The sequence below is a fragment of the Mirounga angustirostris genome, unplaced genomic scaffold (genome assembly GCF_029215605.1).
Source record: "Mirounga angustirostris isolate CCGP_5_RB_7025 unplaced genomic scaffold, mMirAng1.0.hap1 SCAF_1, whole genome shotgun sequence".
In the NCBI taxonomy this organism is placed as follows: Eukaryota; Metazoa; Chordata; class Mammalia; order Carnivora; family Phocidae; genus Mirounga; species Mirounga angustirostris.
This window is the reverse complement of record NW_026991709.1, coordinates 191,642,893-191,666,533: the sequence shown is the minus strand read 5'-3', so window position 1 is coordinate 191,666,533 and position 23,641 is coordinate 191,642,893. Positions and strand designations below refer to the sequence as shown.

The following is a 23,641-nucleotide window of genomic DNA, read 5'->3' as shown; positions in this document are numbered from 1 at the left end:
ATCTTTATTATTTCCTTTTTTCTGCTGGCTTTAGGCTTTATTTGCTATTCCTTTTCTAGCTCCTTTAGGTGTAAGGTTAGTTTGAATATTTGAGATTTTTCTTGCTTCTTGAGGTACGCTTGTATTATTGCAGTATACTTTCCTCTTAGGACCACCGTTGCTGCATCCCAGAGGTTTTAAACTGTCATGTTTTCATTTGCTTCCATGCATTTTTTAAAATTTCTTCTTTAATTTCCTGGTTAAACTCCTCTTTCTTTAGTAGGATGTTCTTTAACCTCCATGTATTTGTGGTCTTTCCAAATTTTTTCTTGTGGTTGACTTCAGGTTTCACAGCATTGTGGTCTGAAAATATACATAGTATGATCTTAGTCTTTTTGTACTTGTTGAAGGCCTGGTTTGTGACCCAGTACATGATCTATTCTGGAGAATGTTCCATGTGCACTAGAAAAGAATGTGTATTCTGCTTTAGGATGAAATGTTCTGAATGCCTGTTAAGTCCCTCTGGTCCAGGGTGTCATTCAAAGCCATTGTTTCCTTTTGATTTTCTGCTTAGATGATCTGTCCATTGCTGTAAGTGGGGTATTAAAGTCTCCTATTGTTATTAATGAGTTTCCTTATGTTTGTTACTGATTGATTTATTTGGGTGCTCCCAAGTTGGCATAAATATTTACAATTGTTAGATCTTACTGTTGGATAGACCCTTTGTTTATGAGATAATGCCCTTCTTCACCTCTTGTTATAATTTTTGGTTTAAAATCTAGTTTGATATAAATATGGCTACTCTGGCTTTCTTTTGACTTCAGTTAACATGATTGTTCTTCATCACCTCACTTTCAATCTGCAGGTATCTTTAGGTCTAAAATGAGTCTCTTGTCCCCCTGCTTGTGCTTGCTCTCTTGCTGTCAAATAAATAAATAAAATCTTAAAAAAAAATAAATTAGTCCCTTGTAAGCAGCATATAGATGGGTCTTTTTTTTTTTTTTTTTATCCATTCTGATGCCTTATATCTTTTGATCGGGGCATTTAGTCCACTTTCAGAGTAATTATTTATAGATAAGAATGCAGTGCCATTGTATTGCCTGTAAAGTCGCTGTTTCTGGAGATTTTCTCTGTTTCTTTCTTGACTTTGTTGCTTTTGGTCTTTCCCACTTAAAGGGTCCCCTTTAATATTTCTTGCGGGGTAGTAGTTTAGTCGTCATGAACTCCTTTAGTTTTTGTTTGGGAAGCTCTTTATCTCCTTCTATTCCAAATGACCGCCTTGATGGATAAAGTATTCTTGACTACATATTTTTCCCCATCAGCACCTTGAATATTATGCCACTCTCTCCTGCCAGGTTTCTTTGGAGAGATCTACTGCTAACCTGATTTGTCTTCCCTTGTAGGTTAGGGATTTCTTTTCCCTTGCTGCTTTCAGGATTCTTTCCTTATCTCTATATTTTGCAGATTTTACTGCAATATGTCTTGGTGTTGGCTGGCTTTTGTTGAGTTTGATGGGAGTTCTCTGTGCTTCCCAGGTTTGGATGCCTGTTTCCTTCCCCAGATTATGCAAGTTTTCATCTATAATGTGCTCAAATAAACGTTCTGATGCAGTGTTTTTTTTAAAGAGTACAATTAGAGTTGTGCAACCATCCCCACAATGCATTTTAGAACATTTTTATCACCCCAAAAAGAACCCCCATGTTCATCAGCAGTCATTCTCCATTTTCTCCCTCGTCTCCAGTCATATGTAACCACTAATCTACTCTCCGTTACTCTAGATTTGCCTATTCTAGACATTTCATATAATTGGAATCATACCATATGTGGTATTTTGTGCCTGGATTCTTTCACTTAGCGTAATGTTATAAGGTTCATCACGTAGCATGTAGCAGTACATCATTCTTTTTCATCACTGAATAATACTCCATTTTATGCATATACCCCAGTTTGTTTATTTCTTCATCAGTTGGTGGACATTTGGGTTAATTCTATTTTTTGGCTATTAAAGATATGCTATGAACACTCATGCAGAACTTGTGTAGATGTATATTTTCAGTTCTCTTGGGAGAGAAGAGTAGCATTGCTGAGTCATAGATAACTGTATGTTTAGCATTTGAGGAATTCTAAAACTTTTCCAAACTCTATCATTTTACATTTCCATCAGCAGTGTATGCAGTTTCTCTGCATGTTCACCTACACTTACTATTCTCATGGTTACGAAGTGGTATGTCATTGTGGTTTTGATTTACATTTCCTCAGTGACCAGTGATGTTGAACATCTTTTCATCTGTTCATTTTATTTATTTATTTATTTTTTAAAGATTTTATTTATTTGAGAGAGAGGGAGCAAGTACACAAGCAGGGGGAAGGGGGAGCAGGAGAGGGAGAGGCAGGGTCCCCACCGAGCAGGGAGCCTGGATCATGACCTGAGCCAAAGGTAGACAGTTAACCGACTAAGCCTTCCAGGTGCCCTCATGTGTTCATTTAAAATTTTTTAAAATGTGATAAGGTAATACCCATGTTGGGCATTATTATTATAGGTCTCCATGCTTACTGTGAATCCTTTCAACCCTTTACGTATCTTTCTGGGAATTTTTTTTTTTTTTTAAAGCTTCCAGGAAATCCCTTTAACTTTTCACTTTTTTAAATCCAGGGATAATTGACATATAACATTAGTTCCAGGTGTATAACATAATGATTCTGTATTTTTTTTTTTTAAAGATTTTATTTATTTATTTGAGACAGAATGAGAGACAGAGAGCAGGAGAGGGAGGAGGGTCAGAGGGAGAAGCAGACCCCCCGCTGAGCAGGGAGCCCGATGCGGGACTCGATCCTGGGACTCCAGGATCATGACCTGAGCCGAAGGCAGTCGCTTAACCAACTGAGCCACCCAAGCGCCCCAATGATTCTGTATTTGTGTATGTTGCAAAATGGTCACAGTAAGTCTGGTTAACATTCATCACCATTTTAGTTACAAAACTTTTTGTGATGAGAACTTTTAAGGTTTACTCTTTTATATTTGGAATTATTATTAACTATAGTCACTGTGTTGTACATTACATCCCCATGACTTATAACTGGAATTTGTACCTTTTGACCCCTCACTCATTGTGCCCTTCCTTCCCCGCCCACTGCTGCCTTTGGCAGCAATATCTGTATCTTTGAGCTTCTGCATGTTTTTTTGGTGTGTAGGTTTTTTTTTTAAGATTCCACATATAAGTAAAATCATTATGGTATTTGTCTTTCTCTGTCTTTTCTTAGCATAATGCCCTCAAGGTCCATCCATGTGGTTACAAATGGCAAGATTTCATTTGTTTTTATGGCTGGATAATATTCCTTTCTGTGTGTACACACACTACATTTTATGTCTGACACTTAGGTTGCTTCCATGTCTTTGCTATTGCCAGTATACATGGGAGTGCATGTATCTTTTTGAGTTAGTTTTTGTTTCTTTCAGATAAATATCCTGAGGTGGAATTGCTGGATCATGTGGTAGTTCTTTTAATTTTTTGAAGAACCTTTATACTGTTTTCCATAGTGGAAATTTACCAATTTACAGTTCCCACCAACAGTGCATGAGGGTTCACTTTTCTCCATCTCCTTGCCAACTCTTGTCATTTCTTCTCTTTTTGATACTCAGAATTCTGACTGGTACGAGGCCGTATCTCACTGTGGTTTTGATTTTCATTTCCCTAATTAGTGCTGTTAGCCATCTGTAGGTCTTCTTTGGAAAATTGTTCAGATCTTCTGCCCCCCCCCCCTTTTTTTTTTAAGATTTTATTTATTTATTTGACAGAGAGAGACACAGTGAGAGAGGGAACTCAAGCAGGGGGAGTGGGAGAGGGAGAAGCAGGCTTCCCGCAGAGCAGGGAGCCCGATGCGGGGCTCGATCCCAGGACACTGGGATCACGACCTGAGCTGAAGGCAGACGCTTAACGACTGAGCCACTCAGGTGCCCCTCTTCTGCCCATTTTTAAAATCAGATTGTTTCTTTGCTTTTGCTGTTGCATTGTATGATTTCTTTATATATTTTGGGTTAATATCCAAATATTTGCATGTATTTTCTCCCATTAGTAGGGTTTCATTTTGTTGGTTTCCTTTGCCCTTTGCTGTGAAGAAAGTTTGATACTTGTTTGCTTTTACTTTTGTTGCCTTTGCTTTTGGACTCAAGTTAAAAACAAAACCATTGCCAAAGTCAGTGTCGAGTTTACTGGCTATGTTTTCAATTCTAGGGGTTTTATGTTTCAGGTCCTATATTCAAGATTTTAATCTATTTTGAGTTCATTTTTGTGTATAGTGTAAGATAGTAGTCCAGTTTCATTATTTTGCATTTGACCGTCCAGTTTTCCCAGCACTATTTACTGAAGAGACTGTCCTTTCCCCATTATGTATTCTTGGCTCCTTTGTTGTAAATTAACTGTCCGTATAAGTGTGGGTTTATTTCTGGGCACCCTGTTCTGTTCTTTTGATCTGTGTCTGTTTTTATGTCAGTACCATACTGTTTTGATTACTATAGCTTTATAATGTAGTTTGAAATCAGGTACAGTGATGCCTCCAGCTTTGTTCTTTCTCAAGGTTGCTTTGGTTATTTAGGGTCTTTTGTGTTTCTGCAGAAATTGTGGGATTGCTCTGTTTCTGTTGAAAAATGCCATTGGAATTATGGTAGGAATTGTAATGAATCTGCAGATTGCTTTGGACAGTACAGACATCTTAATATTAATTCTTCCAGTCAGTGAGCATGGAATGTCTTTGCATTTATTTGTGTATTCTTTAGTTTTTTTTAGTAATGTCTTAAAGTTTTCAGTGTATGGGTTTTTCACCTCCTTGGTTAAATTTATTCCTAGGTATTTTATTTATTTATTTTTTTAGAGATTTTATTTATTTATTTGACAGAGAGAGACACAGCGAGAGCAGGAACACTAGTATAGGGGGAGTGGGAGGGGGAGAAGCAGGCTTCCTGTGGAGCAGGGAGCCCAGTGCGGGGGCTCGATCCCAGGACTCTGGGATCATGACCCGAGCCGAAGGCAGATGCTTAACAACTGAGCCACCCAGGCGTCCCAGGTATTTTATTTTTGATGCAATTGCAAGTGGGATTTTTTTCTTAATTTCTCTGACAGTATTAGTGTATAGAAACACAACAGATTCGTGTATATTGATTTTTATATCCTGCACCTTTATGCAATTTGTTTTTTTCTGACAGATTTTGGTGGAGTCTTCTAAGTTTTCTAAATATATATAATGTGTCATCTGTAAATAGTGACAGTTTTACTTTTTCCTTTCCAGCTTGGATGCCTTTTCTTTTTCTTGCCTAATTACTATGGCCAGGATTTCCAGTATTATGTTGAGTAAAAGTGTGGAGAATAGACATCTTTGTCTTGATCTTGATCTTGGAAAAAGCTTTCACCTTTTCACTGCTGAGTATGATGTTAGCTATCTGCTTGTCATACATACAGTCTTATGTTGAGGTATATTCCTTTTATACCCTCTATATGAGAATTTTTATCATAAATGGATGTTGAATTTTGTCAAATGCTTTTTCTGCATCTGTTGAGATGATCATATGATCTGTATCTTTCATTTTGTTACTACATTGTATCTCGATTTATTGGCAGATGTTGCAACATCCTTGCATCTCTGGAATAAATCCTACTCGATCATGCTGTTTGCTAATATTTTGTTGAGGAATTTTGCATCTATATTTATCATGGGTATTGGCCTGTAATTTTCTTTTCTTGTAGCATTCATCTCTGATTTTGGTATCAGGGTGATGCTGGCCTCATAAAATGAGTTTGGAAGTGTTCCCTCTTCTTCTATTTTTGGGAAGAGTTTGAGAAGGATTTGTATTAATTCTTCTTTGAATGTAGGATAGAATTCACCAATGAATCAGTCTGGGCCTGGTCTTCTATTTGTAGGGAGGTTTTTTAATTACTGATTCTCCTTACTAGTAATAAGTCTGTTTGGATTTTTCTTTTTTTTTTTAAGATTTTATTTATTTATTTGAGAGAGAGAGAGAGAGAGAGTGGCAGAGGGAGAAGCAGACTCCCTGCTGAGCAGGGAGCCCGATGTGGGACTCGATCCCGGGACTCCAGGATCATGACCCGAGCCGAAGGCAGTCGCTTAACCAACTGAGCCACCCAGGCGCCCTTGGATTTTTCTTTATGGTTGTATGTTTCTAGGAATTTATCCATTTGTTCTAGGTTGTCAGATTTGTTGGTGTGCAATTGTTCACAGTAGTCTTATGATCCTTTGTATTTCTCTGGTATCGGTTGTAATGTCTCTCTGATCCTGATTTTATTTGAGTCTGCTCTTATTTTTCTTGAAGATTCTAGCTAAATTTGGTTAGTTTATCTTTTCAGAAAACAGCTCTTAGTTTTATTGATACCTTCTGTTGTCTTTGTAGTCTGTATTTCATTTATTTCCATTCTGATCTTTGTTATTTCCTTCCTTATACTGACTTTGGTTGTTCGTTCTTTTTCCTTGAGATTTAAAGTTATGTTATTTGAGATTTTTCTTGTTTCTTGATGTAGGCATTTATCACTCAAGTTTCCCTTCCCTCTTAGAACTGTTTTTTTTTTTTTTTTTTTTTTAAGATTTTATTTATTTGACAGAGACACAGTGAGAGAGGGAACACAAGCAGGGGGAGTGGGAGAGGGAGAAGCAGGCTCCCTGCAGAGCAGGGAGCCCAATGCGGGGCTCGATCCCAGGACCCTGGGATCATGACCTGAGCCAAAGACAGATGCTTAACGACTGAGCCACCCAGGTGCCCCTCTCTTAGAACTGTATTTACTGCATCCCGTAAGTTTTATTGTTGTATTTCCATTTTAAATCGCCTCAAGACTTTTTTTGACCTATTGATTCAGTGGCCTGTTACTTAATCTCTACATAATTGTGAATTTTCCAGTTTCCCTCAGGTAATTATTAATTTCTAGTTTCATATCATTGTGGTTGAAAAAATGCACGATGTAATTTGAATTTTCATGAATAATAGTAAGACTGACTTTGTGGGCTACCATGTTCTATCCTGTAGGCTGTCCCCTGTGCACTTGAGAAGAGTGTGTATTCTGTTGCTTTTAGAGTGAATGTTCTGAATATATCCATGAGGTTCATCTGGTCTAACATTTAAGGTCTAATGTTTGTATTTTTTACTTTATGTCTGGATTATCTATCCATTGATGTAAGTGGGGTGTTAAAGTCCTCTATTACTGTTGTACTCCTGTCAGTTTCTCTCTCTGTGTGTGTTAATATTTGCCTTATATATTTAGGTGCTCCTGTGTTGAGAGTATAAATATTTACAGATGTTATATTCTCTTGTTGGATTGACACCTTTATCATTATGTAATGCCCTTTTTTGTCTTACAATTACTGCAGTCTTTGTTTTAAAGTCTATTTTGACTGATAGAAGCGTAGCTACCTTCACTTTCTTTTCCATGGGCATAGAACATCTTTTCCCATCCCTTTATTTTCGGTCTCTGTGTGTTTCCTTCCGAAGTGAGTCTCTTATAAGCAGTCTAATTTTCTTATCCGTTCAGCCACTCCATGTCTTTTGATTTGGAAAGTTTAGTACATTTACACTTAAAGGAATTATTGACAGGTGTGTGCTTATTGCCATTTTGTTTATTGTTTTCTGATTCCTTTCTTCTTTATTCTTTTCCTTTATTTTGATGACTTTAATAGTATTGTTAGATTTTTTTCTTGATCTCTCGTGTATCTCCTATAGATTTTTGCTTTGTGGTTACCATTAGGCTTACATATAACTTAATTTATAAGTCTGTTTTAAGTTGGTAACAATTTAAGTTTGAGCGCATTCAAAGCTCTACCGCACATCTTTTTATCTTTTGTATCCCTTACTAATTATTCCAGTTAGGGTTATTTTTACTGCTTTACTGTTTTAATCTTCAGACTAAGTAAACATTTTTCAGACTAGCTTTCTAAGTGATTAATCCAGTACTTTTATTTTGTATTAATGTTTACTAATGAGATTTTTATTTTCATATGTTTTCTTGTTGATTCGTGCCCTTTGTTTTCAACTTGAAGTCCTTTTTACATTCCTTTAAAGACCAGCTGAGTGGTGATAAACTCTTATTTTTTGCTTGTTTGGAAAACTTTTTACTCTCCTTCAATTCTGAATGATAACTATGCCACATAAAATATTCTTGGCTAGAAGTTTTTCTTTCAGCACTTTGAATATACTGAGCCCCACTGTCTTCTGGCCTACAAAGTTTCTGCTGAAAACCTCTTTTTTTTTTTTTTTAGTATCTACAATTTTATTTTAATATAATCTAAACACATACCATTTAGGGCAGAAGACATGAACAGACATTTTTCCAAAGAAGACATCCAAATGGCCAACAGACACATGAAAAAGTGCTCAATATCGCTCAGCATCAGGGAAATCCAAATCAAAACCTCAATGAGATACCACCTCACACCAGTCAGAATGGCTAAAATGAACAAGTCAGGAAACGACAGATGTTGGCGGGGATGCGGAGAAAGGGGAACCCTCCTACACTGTTGGTGGGAATGCAAGCTGGTGCAGCCACTCTGGAAAACAGTATGGAGGTTCCTCAAAAAGTTGCAAATAGAGCTACCATATGATCCAGCAATTGCACTACTGGGTATTTACCCCAAAGATACAAAAGTAGGGATCCGAAGGGGTACGTGCACCCCGATGTTTATAGCCGCAATGTCCACAATAGCCAAACTGTGGAAAGAGCCAAGATGTCCATCGACAGATGAATGGATAAAGAAGAAGTGGTATATATATACAATGGAATATTATGCAGCCATCAAAAGGAATGAGATCTTGCCATTTGCAACGATGTGGATGGAACTGGAGGGTATTATGTTGAGTGAAATAAGTCCAACAGAGAAAGACATGTATCATATGATCTCACTGATATGAGGAATTCGTAATTGCAGGAATCAAACTGAGGGTTGTTGGAGTGGGGAGTGGGGTGGGAGGGATGGGGTGACTGGGTGATAGACACTGGGGAGGGTATGTGCTCTGGTAAGTGCTGTGAATTGTGCAAGACTGTTGAATCTCAGATCTGTACCTCTGAAACAAATAATGCAATATATGTTAAGAAAAAAAAGAAGAAGAAGGTAGCGGGAGGGGAAGAATGAAGCGGGGGAAATCGGAGGGGTAGACGAACCATGAGAGACGATGGACTCTGAAAAACAAACAGGGTTCTAGAGGGGAGGCGGGTGGGAGGATGGGTTAGCCTGGTGGTGGGTATTGAGGAGGGCACAATCTGCATGGAGCACTGGGTGTTATGCACAAACAATGAATCATGGAACACTTCATCTAGAACTAATGATGTAATGTATGGGGATTAACATAAGAATAAAAAAATAAATAAACACATACCATTTAGAAAATACCAAGAAAAATTTATGTACAAGAGTTGCTGCTATTGCATTTGGATAAAGCTGGCAAGTTCTTGCTACTAGCATAGCCCAGGAAACACCACCGAGGAAACCTAATATATTGGAGTAGATGTTGTGGCATTTGGCCCACAGTTTAATAGCTGTCAGAGTTAACCTGAAGTTGTCAATGTTTGGTACTAGATGTAAAATTTCATTGGTTACCCTGCAACTGTTAAGACTTCTTTATGCATCTTAGATCTAAATTCCTTTTTTTAAATTTTATTGTTATGTTAATCACCATACATTACATCATTAGTTTTTGATGTAGTGTTCCATGGTTCATTGTTTGCGTATAACACCCAGTGCTTATATTTAAATTCGTAAGCAGACTGTCATCTCATAAGTCCAAGTCTTCTGGAATAATAGTCTGCAGGGCTAGTCTTGCAAACAAAATATCAATCTCTATACTGTCAAAACACAGTTTGACAACTGGTACAAATGCCTCTTCAACAGCTCTTAAATCTTTTACTTCTTCCTGTAATTTCAACTTACCATAGAATGAGGTGAAAAAGTCACTTCAATCACAATGTCTTGGTGCAACAAATAACGCATCAATATCGGCACCTTTTGTATTTACTCCTAATCTGTAAGATCCAAATGTAAAAATTTTTCCTCCAACATTTTCAATTACAGATTGTGGAAGATTCTTGCTTTCACTGATTTCTCATATCCACTCTTTTACCAGGTTATTTAATTTTCCCCAAATTAAAATCCTGCGCTGCAGTTCCTCTTCCTCTTCAAAAACTCCAAAGGGCTTCAGAGTCTCAATTAGTGTCTGTGTAAGCAGTCAGTCTCCTTGGGGGCTGCTAAGCTGATAGAGGTAATGCCATAGTGCTTCTGGCATGGCTGTGTTTGTTGTGATCCTGCATTGCGTTGTAACTGGAAACAGCAGTCTCCTGCGCAGGCACCGCCCAGTCACACGCACCCCACCCCACCCCACCCCTGCCCCCAACTCCGCTGCCCTGGACATGATCCACTGAGGCGGGAGGGAGGTGGGTAGGGGGGAGCTGCCTCAGCCCTGGGTCCAACCCCACTCCCGCACTGCTCCTGCCACTTTAAGTGCTTCTCCTCCTTACCCTTCGTCCTAACATGGCGCCCCCAAAATCTCAATTTTATGAGGGTTCCTTGTATGTAACAAGTTGTTTTTCTCACTGTTTTTAAGATATGCTCCTTGTCGTTAAGTTTTGACATTTTAATCATAATGAATCTTGGTGATGGTTGTGTTTCTTATTTTGAATTCTCTGTGCTTCCTGAATCTGGATTATCTGTTTCTTCTCCAGGTTAGGGATGTTTTCAGCCATTTTCTCTGCCGTTTTTCTCTTCTGGGACTCCATATAATTTGAATAATAGTCTGTTTGATGTCCCATAAGTTCTTGAGCTATCCTCACTTTTTATTTTTTTGATGCTCTGGATGAATTCCACTATCCTGTCTTTGAGCTCACTGATTCTTTCTTCTGTATCATCTAGTCTCCTACTGAATCCTTCTAGTGTAATTTTCAGTTCAGTTAGTCTATTTCTATGACATATTTGTTACTTTGAATACTTGTATTTTCTTTTTGAAGTTTTTGCTGTGTTTATCCATTCTTTTGAGTTCTGTGAGCATCTTTATCACCATTACTTTGAACTCTATTAGGTAAATTATTTGTTTCATTAAGGCTTTTTTCCTGAGGTTTTATCTTATTCTCCTGTTTGGAACATATTCCTCTGGTTTCTTCATTTTGTTAGATTTTCTGTCTTGGTTTGTTTTTGTTTTTAAGATTTTATTTATTTTTTATTTATTTATTTATTTATTAAGATTTTTATTTATTTGACAGAGAGATAGCGAGAGCAGGAACACAAGCAAGGGGAGTGGGAGAGGGAGAAGCAGGCTTCCCGCGGAGCAGGGAGCCCGATGCGGGGCTCGGTCCCAGGACACTGGGATCACGACCTGAGCTGAAGGCAGACGCTTAACGACTGAGCCACCCAGCCGCCCCTCTGTCTTGGTTTCTATGCATCAGATGAAACAGCTGCCTCTCCCAGGATTGAAGGAAGGGCCTCACATAGGCACTGACCCTTTATTGTTCAACCCTACCCTAGCTTTTGGTTGTCTCTCAAACATTTGTGATAGTCCATGCAGCCAGTTTTATTTTTAAAAGCTCCCAGTAGTTGAGTGTGCCAAGACTGGTCAGTGTACTAGAGGGGAATATCTGAGTCAGCACGTAGATTTAGGCTGCATGGAAGCCAGACCTTCAGGCAGCAGCTTTTAACTTATATATACAGTCCACTAGGACCACAAGCAGAAGCCCCCTGGCCTCCAGGGCCTGGTGATCAAGTGGCACCCCCTACATAGCAGCTGCAGAAACCAGGGTATGACATAAAATCCAGGGCAACAGACTTGTGTAAAAGTTCCCCTCCAGGAGATATTGGCGCTCTGGAGTCAGACAGGAAAAGCACGAAGATGACACCTGCTGGTTGGAGTGAGGCGGGGGGTGGAGGACGGGACTCTAAAGGTAGTACCTGTTAGAGGTTCAGGGTAGGCCTAGGGTTTTACTTTTTATTTAATTTTTTTAAAAGATTTTATTATTAATAGCGAGAGATCACAAGCAAGAGGGGGAAGAGAGGTAGAGGGAGAAGCAGACTCCCCACTGAGCAGGGAGCCTGATGCAGGACTTGAACCCAGGACCCTGGGATCATGACCTGAGCCAAAGGCAGCTGCTTAACCGACTAAGCCACCCAGGCGCCCAGGCCTAAAGTTTTAAATGAAGATAGTGCCTGCCAGCCTCAGTTCCCTGGAATAGTATCACAGTAAGTCCCTAGATATGTGGTAAGTTAGATGCCTGCCCCTTAGGCCTACACTTTATGTGAAAGAAGTTCATTTACTTATATTAATAACTCTGGGTACTGTTGGCTGCCTCTTTGCTGGGCCCTGGGGCAAGTTAGTCCACACAGTAGCCATTTTTTTCTTCCACTATAGCTTTGTGGGTCTCATGGACATGAGCCCTATTGGCTTTCAAAGCTAGATGTTTTGGGAACTCCTCTCTCAAGAGCAGGTCTTAAAAGCTGAGGTGCCCAGTGTAGGGTTCAAACCCATCACACCTCAGGGAGAAGCTCTGGGTTACTTACTTACCTGACAGCTGCTCACTTACCTAAAATTATTCTGCTTATGAGCTCTTGGTATTTTTTTTGATACTTTGCTCTTAAAGCTTGATGAATCTGGTTCAGTCCCTTCCCTATGTCCAGAAAATTCTGTTGAATTGTATGAATCCTACACATTATTTAAGAGAAAGTGAAAATAATTCTTTAAGATAGTGAAATTATGTGTATTATCACCGAGTGGCTTTAAATAAGAGAATTTAAGGGCGCCTGGGTGGCTCAGTTGGTTAAGCGACTGCCTTCGGCTCAGGTCATGATCCTGGAGTCCCTGGATCGAGTTCCGTGTCAGGCTCCCTGCTCGGCAGGGAGTCTGCTTCTCCCTCTGACCCTCCCCCTTCTCATGTGCTCTCTCTCTCATTCTCTCTGTCTCAAATAAATAAAATCTTTAAAATAAATAAATAAATAAATAAATAAATAAATAAATAAGAGAATTTAAGCGGTCAGGGTCCCAGAATCAAGTAATTCAAGATGGTTTATGTAGAAAGGGACCATTTCCAAAGGACTGGGTGTGAGGGAATCAGAGACAGTTCATAACTTTGGTGCTAGTAGCAGCTAAGCTGATTACCAGAACCTAGAAGGCAAAAGTTGTGTTAAAGGTAACTTTGAGGGGAGCAATGGCCTTTGGTAAAGGGACAGAGTCAGCCTCAGATCAAAACAGGGAATGAGCCGGTGCAATAAATATCCTGACTTCATTCTCTTTGCCAGTGAACCCTCTTGACTGTGAAGTTGGAGGACCCAGGAACCCATTGATAAGGTTCATACCAGTTTAGTTTGCCAGGGCAGAGTCATGGTAGAAAAAGGCGTTAAGTGGGTATAGAGTGGCAAAAGAAAATATCCAGTATTAGAATGATGCAGGCTGGGCAGCCTTACTAGGGATTGGTCCTAGAGCATCTCCATCCTGGAATAACACACCTAGTAAGTGTCCAGGATAAGAGAGCAATAACTGGACTATTAATTTTTTTTAATGTGTACCACAGACCTTTTTTCATTAGTTAATTGTGTATTTAAAATTTTAATCACGAGTGAAAGAAGACCTTTTGTAAAACTGTTCAACTGGTTTCATAGCTGTTAACCTCAGTAAACATGTAAGAAGGAAATTTCAGAAGTCTTTGAGTAAACTTTTCCAATGTTGTATGTGATTCAGCAATGGTCTGCAGTCAGAATATAATGGTATATGAGTCATATGATCTAAAAGTACAAAAAACACAACATGACTTTTCATCAGGAACATTTCCCTAAAATTTGGTTCCAAGGAGGGAGATATAAGACAGTTTCCCAGCGTTTCAGACAACAGAAGGACATTTTCCAGATCCTGTATGTTTATATATTTTCAAACCAAGTTATAAAAAACTTACCACCTCGATTTTTTTTTACATTGTTTTTGATGAAAAATTTTTTGCCAGTTACCATTGATATGAAAAATGTATTTTAGACTTGTGCTGAGAAATACTTAGATATACAAGATGATACTATATATGGCTTTTGTATATTCTCAATGAAAGCTAGGACAGTCCTGTGAAAAGTTTTTTAAAAAATGGTCATACGTGATGCTAAGAATGAATCATCTGGGGGCACCCTGGATGGCTCAGTCGATTAAGTGTCTGACTCTTGATCTCAGCTAAAGTCTTAGGGTTGTGAGTTCAAGCCCCACATTGGGTTCCACGCTGGGCATGGAGCCTACTTAAAACTAAACCATCTGAAGTGTGTGGCATGGATGACCTAGGCATCTTGCTGAGTAAGTAAGCTGGTCATGGGGTCAGGGAGGAGTGCACAGAAACACAAATATCCTATAGCTCCACTTGTATGAGGAATCAAGGGTGGGGTGGACAAATTCATAGAGATGCAAAGTAGAGAGGTTGCTGGGGGTTGGGAGGGAGGGTGGAATGTGGAGTTACTGCTTAGTGGATGCAGGGTTTCTGTTTGGGGTAAGTCAAAGGGCCTGAAATTGTGCAGCACTGTAGGTTTGCTTGGTACAGTGAATGGTTTAATGTAAGATTTAGAACCCTTGTGGACTATTGGTAATGTAAAAACTGTAGTCACTATAGAAAACATACAGCATTTTCTCAAAAAATTCAAAATATAATTACTGTATGACCCATCAATTCCCGTTCTGGATATATACCTGAAAGAAGTGAAAAGTAAGAAGAGATACTTAGACACCAGTGTTCATGGCAACATTTGTCACGATAACTAAAAGGTAGAAGCAATCCAAATGCCCCTTGGCAGATGAATGGATAAACAAAGTGTGGTATACACCTATAATGGTATATATTACTACTCAGCCTTAAAAAGGGAGGAATTATGACACATGCTATATACAAATAAATGGTTGAACTTCGAGGACATTATGCTAATATGAAACAAGCCTGTCATAGACAAATACTGTATGATTCCACTTATATGAGGTACTTAGAATAGTCAAAATCATAGAAACAAAGTAGAATGTTGGTTGCTAGAAGCTGGTAGGGAGAATGGAAAGTTGTTTAATGGGTATAGAATTTGGAAAAAAATAGTTAAAATAATAAATTCTGTGTTTTACAATTAAAAATTAATCCTCTGAAATTTTTCTTTAGATGACTTAAATACAGGAACACTCACCAATGCAGAATCATGCTGTGGAACAGTAATAGAAAGGGAAATTCTAAATTGTTCATCTCCTGAGATTCCTGCAGAATTTAATGAACAGTTTAACACTAAGAAAGACAAAGAGGAACTTATAATAAATCAGGTTAAAGGAGTCAACTTAGAAAAAGAAAACAGTTGGCATAATGATCAGTGTAATGAGTTTGCAAGGACAGAGAAAACACCTATGAAGAAATGTCCTAAAAGGCCTGATTGGAATATAAATAAGCCACTCAAAAGGTATATTCCAGCATCAGAAAAGTACCCTAAACAGCTTCAAAAGCAGAGAGAAGAAAAAAAAGTAAGAAGGCAGATGGAACTGCTTAATTTGGTAGAAAGAAATAATCCTGGACATGTCTCTCAAAATAGAGGCACTTCACCAGTTCTTCCTTCATCTCAAGAAACTGAGCCAAGGTTCAGGTGGCATCTAATCAAAAAGGTAAAACTTTACTGTCTTAAAAATATTTTAAAGTATGTATTGGTGTTTCTAGATTGAAAACAGTTCCCCACATGGTTATTTTGACGAGGCTGTTCAAGTTTAAGAAATACACTTTAGTTTATACCAGGGGTTGTCAAACGGCCTGTGGGCAAATCCATCATGCTGCTGCTTTTGTACATCAAGTTTTATAGGAACACAGCCATGCTCATTCTTTTATGAATTGTCTGTGTCTGGTTTGGAGTAGCTGGAGAGACCACCACATGATGGCCCACAAAGCCAAAGTGTTTACTATCTGGTCCTGTACAGAAAAACTTGACCCTTATACCCTATATAGATTAATGCTATTCATTGTTCAAATAGCCATTCAAAACTCGTTTGTAGTTAATATAGACAGAGGATAATTTTACAAGGTCAGGAATTACTGCATTGGTTCCGTGACTGGAAAAGTAGAAAATCTATCTCATTCTCCGGTTTTCAAAAATATTTGTGGGGACATATGGCAGTACTGTTACTCCTGTCTGCATTTATCTACCCTTTAGGAAGAAGAGCCTCTGAAAATTAATTCTTTCGGCAAGGAAAGGTACGTTATGGATTGGATTGATTCCATAGCTACTTAGTGCTGTGTGGGACAAAGGAAGTACAAATATTTGCTCAGAATATAGGTAAGATCAAAGCGCGTATATATATATATATATGAAGTCAGTAACAGGAAAGTGTAGGGACTTAGAGGTGGGAAATAGAGGTATAAGGGAAATGTGGCTGACATTTTACCTGAAATTTGAAGGCCCAATTTGGACTGGGCCTAAGCATGTAGGTAGGAATGTAGGTGAGGTATTGTCTGCAAACTTAGCTAAAATCGTTTTGATTTGGGGCACCTGGCTGGCTCAGTCAGTTAAGTGACTGACTCTTGGTTTCATGAGGTCATGGTCATGATCTCGGGGTCATGGGATTGAGCCCCCCATCAGGCTCTGTGCTTAGCGCCAAGTCTGCTTGGGACTCTCCCCACCAAATAAATCTTTAAAATAAAAATAAAACAGTTTTGACTTTCCAGTGATGTCAACAGTGGAATAGCCTTTCTGCTTAGATTGAGGAGGTTATGAAGAAATGACTAGTAGGGATACTAGTTCATTTAACCAGATTTAGATGGTTAGGAATTTTATTCTGTGCCTTTGTGCATGAACCAGGTGGTTTAGAGTTGTGTAGGAATGTGGCTCTAACAAGAAGTTTGGTTCGCATGGTAAGTAGATTATTGTGAATTATCTAAGGAGCATTGGGCTTAAATCAGCCCACCTAGTATTGATCCTCACTTTTCCTCTATACTGTATATATCCTTGCCAAGTAAAGTCTTCCTATTCTGTTGCCATTTTAGGAAAAGTGTCATAGAACTCACTTCTATTCCTAGTGTTCTTTAAGGTGTTACATTGTAGACTAAATTGAAATGTGATTAAAGAGTAGATATGCTTAATTTAAAATACATAATTTTGCATTAAAGCTTCTTAGTCCTTAATTATGCTTTTTTGAAAAAAAACAGGTCTCAGTCACCACCACCAGTTCCAGTGGTGAAAAACAGAACACAACAAACTCAGACACTAAAAAACAGTAATTATGAAAGAGAGAATCTGATCTTAGAAGATAGTCAAACAGGAACATCACCTGGTCTTTCTGAACCATCTCATTTTATCCCCTATGTCCGAACCAATGAGATTTATTACCTTGATCCAGATGCACCTCTGTCTAGGCCTTTAACCCAACAAACTTCACATGGTAAGTAAACAGAAGTATCCCTTTCCCCCAACACTAAATTCAGAATCCAAACTAATATTCTTGCCCTTAGTCAGGAGGGGTAGAATTTCTCTTTTGGGGTCTGTTACTAAATTTTTTTTTTTTTAAAGATTTTATTTGACAGCGCGAGAGCAGGAACACAAGCAGGGGCAGTGGGAGAGGGAGAACAGGCTTCCTGCTGAGCAGGGAGCCCAATGTGGGGCTTGATCCCAGGGTCCTGGGATCATGACCTGAGCCAAAGGCAGAGACTTTACTAAATTTTTCATTTTAGAGATTGTATTTGACTTATACCACTTTCTTCTGTCTTCAGACTGTGACCAAGAACACCGGCAGCTATTTGATTCTGAGGTCAGGGACCCACTTCTTAATCCTAACTTGGTGAAAAACAGGGATCGACAGCAAGCAATCCTTAAGGGACTATCGGAACTGAGACAGGTAGGAGCTTTTTCACCAAGTTTGGATGTAACTTTTCTGTGTATGGCTAATGGAGGGCTATATATTGGAAGGGCTATTTTACTTTAAAGGCCTAATTGAACACATCCCAGTTAAAAAAAATTCACTTGTATATTAATCTTAAAAGTTCTTTCGTTCAATTTGATTCACACTGCCATCTTAAATACTCCAGTATGAAATCATGAGACAGTTGTAATATTAAGACAGTTTTATTTAATGAAAAACATACATTTGAAAGGGTAAACATGAAATAAACCCTAAAACTCAAGACAGAAAATACAAAATTATGCTTTAATAAATTCTTAGTAATGCAGTTGTTTTTTTTTTAATTGAATGTGTTGGCAGTGTTCAGAATATTGATGCAAGTCCCAAAGAATAATAAAATTTGGTGTGAAAGTATACACGTAACGTCTTACCCATCAGACTACATACATCTCCTCCTCCCAGATCATCAGTTATTGTCACTTCTCATTAGCTTGCTCAGGCAAAAATAAAATCTAGTAACACATTCAATATTTAAGGCTATCAGCACCTTTATCAGCTGGCCTTTAAATACCTATCCCCAATCTTAGGAAAAATAAACTGCCACTTTAGGAGTGCCCTTTTTCATGTCCAGTCATTTACATATGCCTCTTGCATTTCAAATTGTCGATTCAAGTGTTGCTTACCCAATTTGTTCACAAAGAGCTAGAAAATCACAATAACAATTATATAGAAAGTATCCTTTAGTTCTTTAATGCTAGCTTTGGTTACATATAGATTATGTAACAAGCAGTAATATTTCCAATTTTCCATTAAAGTGACAAGGCACTTTTTTAAATAGAGGTAAAAGTTGTGAGGTCAAGAGGCAGGAATATATACCATGTATATAGTGACCCACCTGTATAGTAGCCACATCTTATTTCAGCAGGGCCTTGTCTAAGCCACTAAGGTTAGTGCAGTCAAGATAAACTGGATGTTATTTAAGGGAGACTCCTTCAGTGTGTCTCATTACCATTTTAAGAGCCTTTAGGGGATTTCAGCCCCATAGTTACGGAGACTTGGAAGAGTCATCCTTATTGGTTTTTATACTAAAAACATAATCTTACACGTATGTAATAGCTACACAATATCCAAGTGAGAAAGTCTGATGTAGGTCTTTTGAGTGGTTAAAATTCAACGTGACAAAGATAAAGCTATGGCCAAGTAACTGAACTGATTGATTACAGGTTTTCAAAGTAAAGTAAATATAATTCTGGATTAGCAGGACTGTAATGTAAAATAGGAATAATTTGCAAGTTTGCTGCTTCCTAACATATCAATGTGATTTCAGGGCCTTCTCCAGAAGCAAAGGGAGTTGGAAACTAATCTCATGCCTTTAGCTGCAAATCAAGAAGAGAATTTTAATTCTTCGTTTTAAATGTAGAATATCAAATCCTTCACATTTGTTGCTTCTGAATTATAAAATGTGTTCATTGCATAACTGTATTTTCCAAATAACCTGGATTTATTTTAAAAATGCTTATTTAAAACTTGTACATTATGTAGTACAACGCTGTGTATATATGTTTTTTACAATAAAACAGACATTTTTGTAAAGGTTAGTAAAAAAACATTTTCTGCTCTATCACAATCTAGGTATTTAAACACTTTCTACTTACCTTAAGACAGGTTTCTGACCTGTTCACAGACCACGTTCTTCTACACTTACGTAGCTTATTACTGAAATACCACTTAGGTATTTGTTCTATAAAAAGATTTAAGAGGTTAGAACTCTTCCAAGTTCTTCTGAGGGGCCAAAGGAAGGTCTGACTTAACACATCTCAACTTTAAAATAGCTCAGTATTTCTTTTCTATAATTCCTGTTTTTAGGACTTTACAAAAACATTTTACAAGTTTGCATTTCTAATGCAGACAGTTATTAGCAATAGATACGGTTTTAAAATTGACCATATACTTTATCTGTGAATTGTTATTTTTAGTAAAGCACTTAAATTTTCACCACCTCAAAAATATACTTACATTTTTCTAAGACTACGAATTCAAAAATCTATAGCAGAGTTGTTCCAGATTTGTTCAGTGCCTTTAATATAACAGAAGCCCATCTTTTGGAAATATGAAATTGCATTTGGTTAAGTCAAGGACCATACTAAGCATTGAAAATTGTAATCATCAAACACCTCAAATAAAAGGTTGACCCAAAATTTTACCAATAGGCAATTTTTAGATGGCTAAGCCTAAAGATAAAAATAATGCTGCCTGGCATTAAGTCCTAAGTCTTATGTTACATAGTTTATCATCTAAACTGAAACTGCATTCATTGTTAGATAAATCTTGAGGTATTGAGCCAAAATCCTTTATATCTATTGACATCACTGGCTTATACCTGTATAAACACTATACAAAAGCTTAACAATAGTCGACTGGTATGTCACTTCAGCAAAAGTAGTTGGTATCATCTGACCGGGGGGGAGAAAAAGAAAAGGCATTGTTCACTATCCTTTTGCAAATTGTCTAATTTTATATATAAAACAGGCTTCAATTTGAAGCCCAAGTACAGGTAACATATATTTGTAAAACTTAAAAAGTGCCAACATGAGATAATTCAAGTACAATATATGTTAAAAATATATATATTTATTTCAATTTTCAGATGCTTCAACTGTTACAGGCCATCATGATTTAAATAAGAGGAAAAAAAACATTGAGGAAGGACAAGAAACGTTTTGTTTAGAGAATGAAATATAAATTGTTAATTCACTTATAACAGAAAAAGTTCGTAACAACCTATTTCAAAAAAAAAAAAGTTACTATAATTATTTCTCTTTTGAAAAGGGCCTGGAAGAATCACTTTTCCCCCAACTTAATGGAGATGGAGATTTAGCTCTATCCAAGCTTTGAGTGTAAGCAGATAAAAAGTAATTTTCACTTTCTTGAGACTGACTTGATGAAAGGGCATATGGTGTCCCCAGAAATGTCTGATGAGTGAGAACATTAAAATGACTAAACTGATGGGACATATTTAATTGACTGTGATAAACCTGAAAGTTGCTATATGAATCTTGTTCAGTTGCACTGCTGTTCTCTCCTTCAGAGCATACTATAGCAACAGAAGCGCTCTCTTCAGAATCAATTTGATAAGTCTTATCTTCTAATAAACTTTTTTGCACGTCAAGAGACGATTGCAACTCAATTTGAATATTCTTATTTTGATCTGTTCCACGTGATCCTTTGGTCTCTTTCGCCAATATTTCTGAATGAAAATTGCTGCATACTTCTATTTGTGAGATTTCATCCCCTGAATCCAGAGACATATCCTCTTCATCCTTTTCATCGTTTTCTAAAAGAGCTACATTTAAAAAACAAAAAGTCCTCCTCTATTGAAATACACAATTTGTTTAAGTTTTAAAATTATACACTACTCACACAATATAATGCGTCAGGGTCTGCAAGTCCACAATCCCTTAAAGCTTGGTCTTCTGCCACAAGTTCACTTAGTCACAACACTCACACTAGGTGTGAATGTCCAGATAATCCGATGCTAAAAGCTTCTGCGAAATGTGTTCACGTTTAATGTTGGGAAATCCCAACTCCCAGCTCCAAAGGGGTTAATGTCAAAACAGCATCTAAAGTTACACGGTAATTCAGTATTTGACAAGACAAATAAAAAATAAAAATTTTGACATCTAGCTTCATTGGATTACGACTAAACTGGTTAGTTCTAGCAAATGTTTGATCATCTCTGCTTTTCATCAAAAACAAAGTACGTACATCTTTCATTTAACATAAAACCTGGAACCAAAGCAGAGGCCATCTCACAAAGCACCAAAGCTATGGATATATCCCTACTACCCTGCACTTAAATTGCTGTACACATCTGGGGAGAGTCTGTAGCCCAATACTAAATTCCCCATTACTTGGTGTCCTCCTTTATAAAAACAGAACCCCTTTGCTGACAACAGCAGCCGAAAAAGTTTATATACCCTCAAAAAGAAAATGCCTACTCTGGTAGCATACTTAACAGTTTGTACTGACTACAGTATAATAAATGAGCAATTTTGTATATGCTAAGTATAAGAACAGTTAAGTGCCTTGAAACACTTCCCCTGAAGCTGTTTACACAGAGGGCGAGTAGTTTCAAAGGAGGCATTTTGTTCTATGAAAACGACACAAAACCATTCCTCTTTTTCTGTCTGCCTTAAAGAAAAGTAAAACTACTGAAAAGTTACCTGACTGTGACTCAAGATTCTCATTAGCACCAAGCAGTGGAAGGTTTTCTTCTGTGATTGAGTTGTGATAGCCCACAAGATTTTTAAAGTTTTGCATAAAGTCTTCAGTAGTCGCAACCACTATTCCATTATCTGTATAACTGGAAAGCATCTTGATGTTCTTTTCTAAATGAAAATAAAAAGGTTCGAGTATAAAACATGTGAAAACCTACATGGAGAGACAGGATGATGCCAGCCCCCGCCCCCATGAAAGTGCTTAACACCCACTAACCGCAACAAAACGCTTCCATCCACATTCCTGCATTCATAATAGAAAGCTTAAGGCGGCACTCTTTACCTGTTAGAAAGACTATGTGTCGTTGCTGTATGTTCTGAGCCTGAAGTCTGATAAGGCAATCCAATTCTGGAGCATTTCGAGTTTGTGAATCACAATTGTGGTATGACAAAATTTCAACCAGATGTTTCTTCTGATAGACATTCAGAAGTGTCAACAGACTTAGAGCTTTAGCATTCAATCTGTGGAAGTAAGTAGTTCAATATCTGGATCTGCATTTCTAAAATTTAGTATGGACGTTTTTGCTTCAAATTAAAACCATAATTTCTCAATTGAGGCAACCAATGACAATTGCACTGCTTTAGTTCACTGCCTGATGGACGGGTGCTTCCTAGGAGAGAGAGGGGAGCAGGAATTGTGCAACCCACATTTAAGTCCAGGGGCTTTTTATGGGTGCAAAGCCTGAGAGGCAGCCATTCAGCTTTAGACTAAAATCTCACTGTACTTACTAAATAACACTTCCCCCTTTAGCTTTACTAATTCAGAATGTGAACAAAGGGCACAGGACAAAAAAATAGAAATCTTTCTTTCAGAAAAATACATGGCTTGAAGCTATTTCTACACCTCCAAGCACAAGGCAACAAGTGGTAGAAATTACTATTGTCAGGAAGATAAGGGTATTAACTTTGCACCAAAGTCACACCTTTGGGCCTCATTATTATCTGATTACTGTTATCTGTTACACAAAGGTAAAGGCTTTTCCAATGCCTATTTTCACATAATTTGAAGATAAAACAAGTTTTTTAAAGTGAATTACTACAAAGAGTTAAATACTTTTCAATTATTTAAACCTGAATTTCCCTAAGTGTCTTCCACAGAATTAGAAGGTGTTAGGTATTAGAAGAAAAAATATTTTTCCACCCAAGTTTCAAAAATGCTAGCTGACAAAATGTAAAACAGAATTCTTAACTAGAGAGTCTCTCAGATCCTTAAATATGTAAATACACTACATGGACTCTCTAGTAGTAAGACAGAGTATCCAAAATTCATCTTATTATAGAATCATTTGTGGGGCCTCTCAAGTGGACTAGTAATCCAAGGATCACTGGGCATTTTGGAAATCAACTGCTTACATAAATGAATGTCCTAATCACAAATCCCCTTATCATGTTGTGATTAATGTCTCAGTATGTGTGTAAATAGATTAGCTGCCTACGGTGTAGTCCTTAACTGGAAGAGAGCCTGATCTAGTTGGCATATATAGTTTGGTAAAAAAATAGAGTGCTGACTATTTTTTTGACGATTTTTCTAAACCCTCAAGTGGCA

At 37.7% G+C, this 23,641-nt stretch overlaps 2 protein-coding genes and 1 pseudogene across 18 annotated transcripts in view; 1 reads left to right on the top strand and 2 right to left on the bottom strand.

Moving 5' to 3' along the window:
- Window positions 1-21,005, top strand: part of CCDC66 (coiled-coil domain containing 66) — a 62,679-nt gene extending 41,674 nt beyond the window's left edge. For 9 of the 10 annotated variants that reach the window (XM_064595018.1, XM_045862148.3, XM_045862151.3 and 6 more), the window contains 5 exons: window positions 15,111-15,598; window positions 16,138-16,178; window positions 17,130-17,362; window positions 17,691-17,815; window positions 19,146-21,005. In XM_064595018.1, the coding sequence (XP_064451088.1) occupies window positions 15,111-15,598; window positions 16,138-16,178; window positions 17,130-17,362; window positions 17,691-17,815; window positions 19,146-19,232 (974 nt within the window). In that variant the 3' untranslated portion in view covers window positions 19,233-21,005. Of the gene's footprint in view, window positions 1-15,110; window positions 15,599-16,137; window positions 16,261-17,129; window positions 17,363-17,690; window positions 17,816-19,145 lie in introns of all 10 variants that reach the window. The other variant, XR_010412519.1, reaches the window with a different exon arrangement.
- Window positions 9,504-10,375, bottom strand: LOC123834382 (poly(A) polymerase alpha-like; annotated as a pseudogene).
- Window positions 18,024-23,641, bottom strand: part of TASOR (transcription activation suppressor) — a 55,566-nt gene continuing 49,948 nt past the window's right edge. For 5 of the 8 annotated variants that reach the window (XM_064594997.1, XM_064594975.1, XM_045862145.3 and 2 more), the window contains 3 exons: window positions 22,379-22,557; window positions 22,042-22,206; window positions 18,024-21,161 (listed from right to left, as the gene is read on the bottom strand). In XM_064594997.1, coding sequence (XP_064451067.1) covers window positions 20,629-21,161; window positions 22,042-22,206; window positions 22,379-22,557 — 877 coding nt within the window. In that variant the 3' untranslated portion in view covers window positions 18,024-20,628. The other 3 variants (XM_045862143.3, XM_045862142.3, XM_064594991.1) reach the window with 2 other exon arrangements.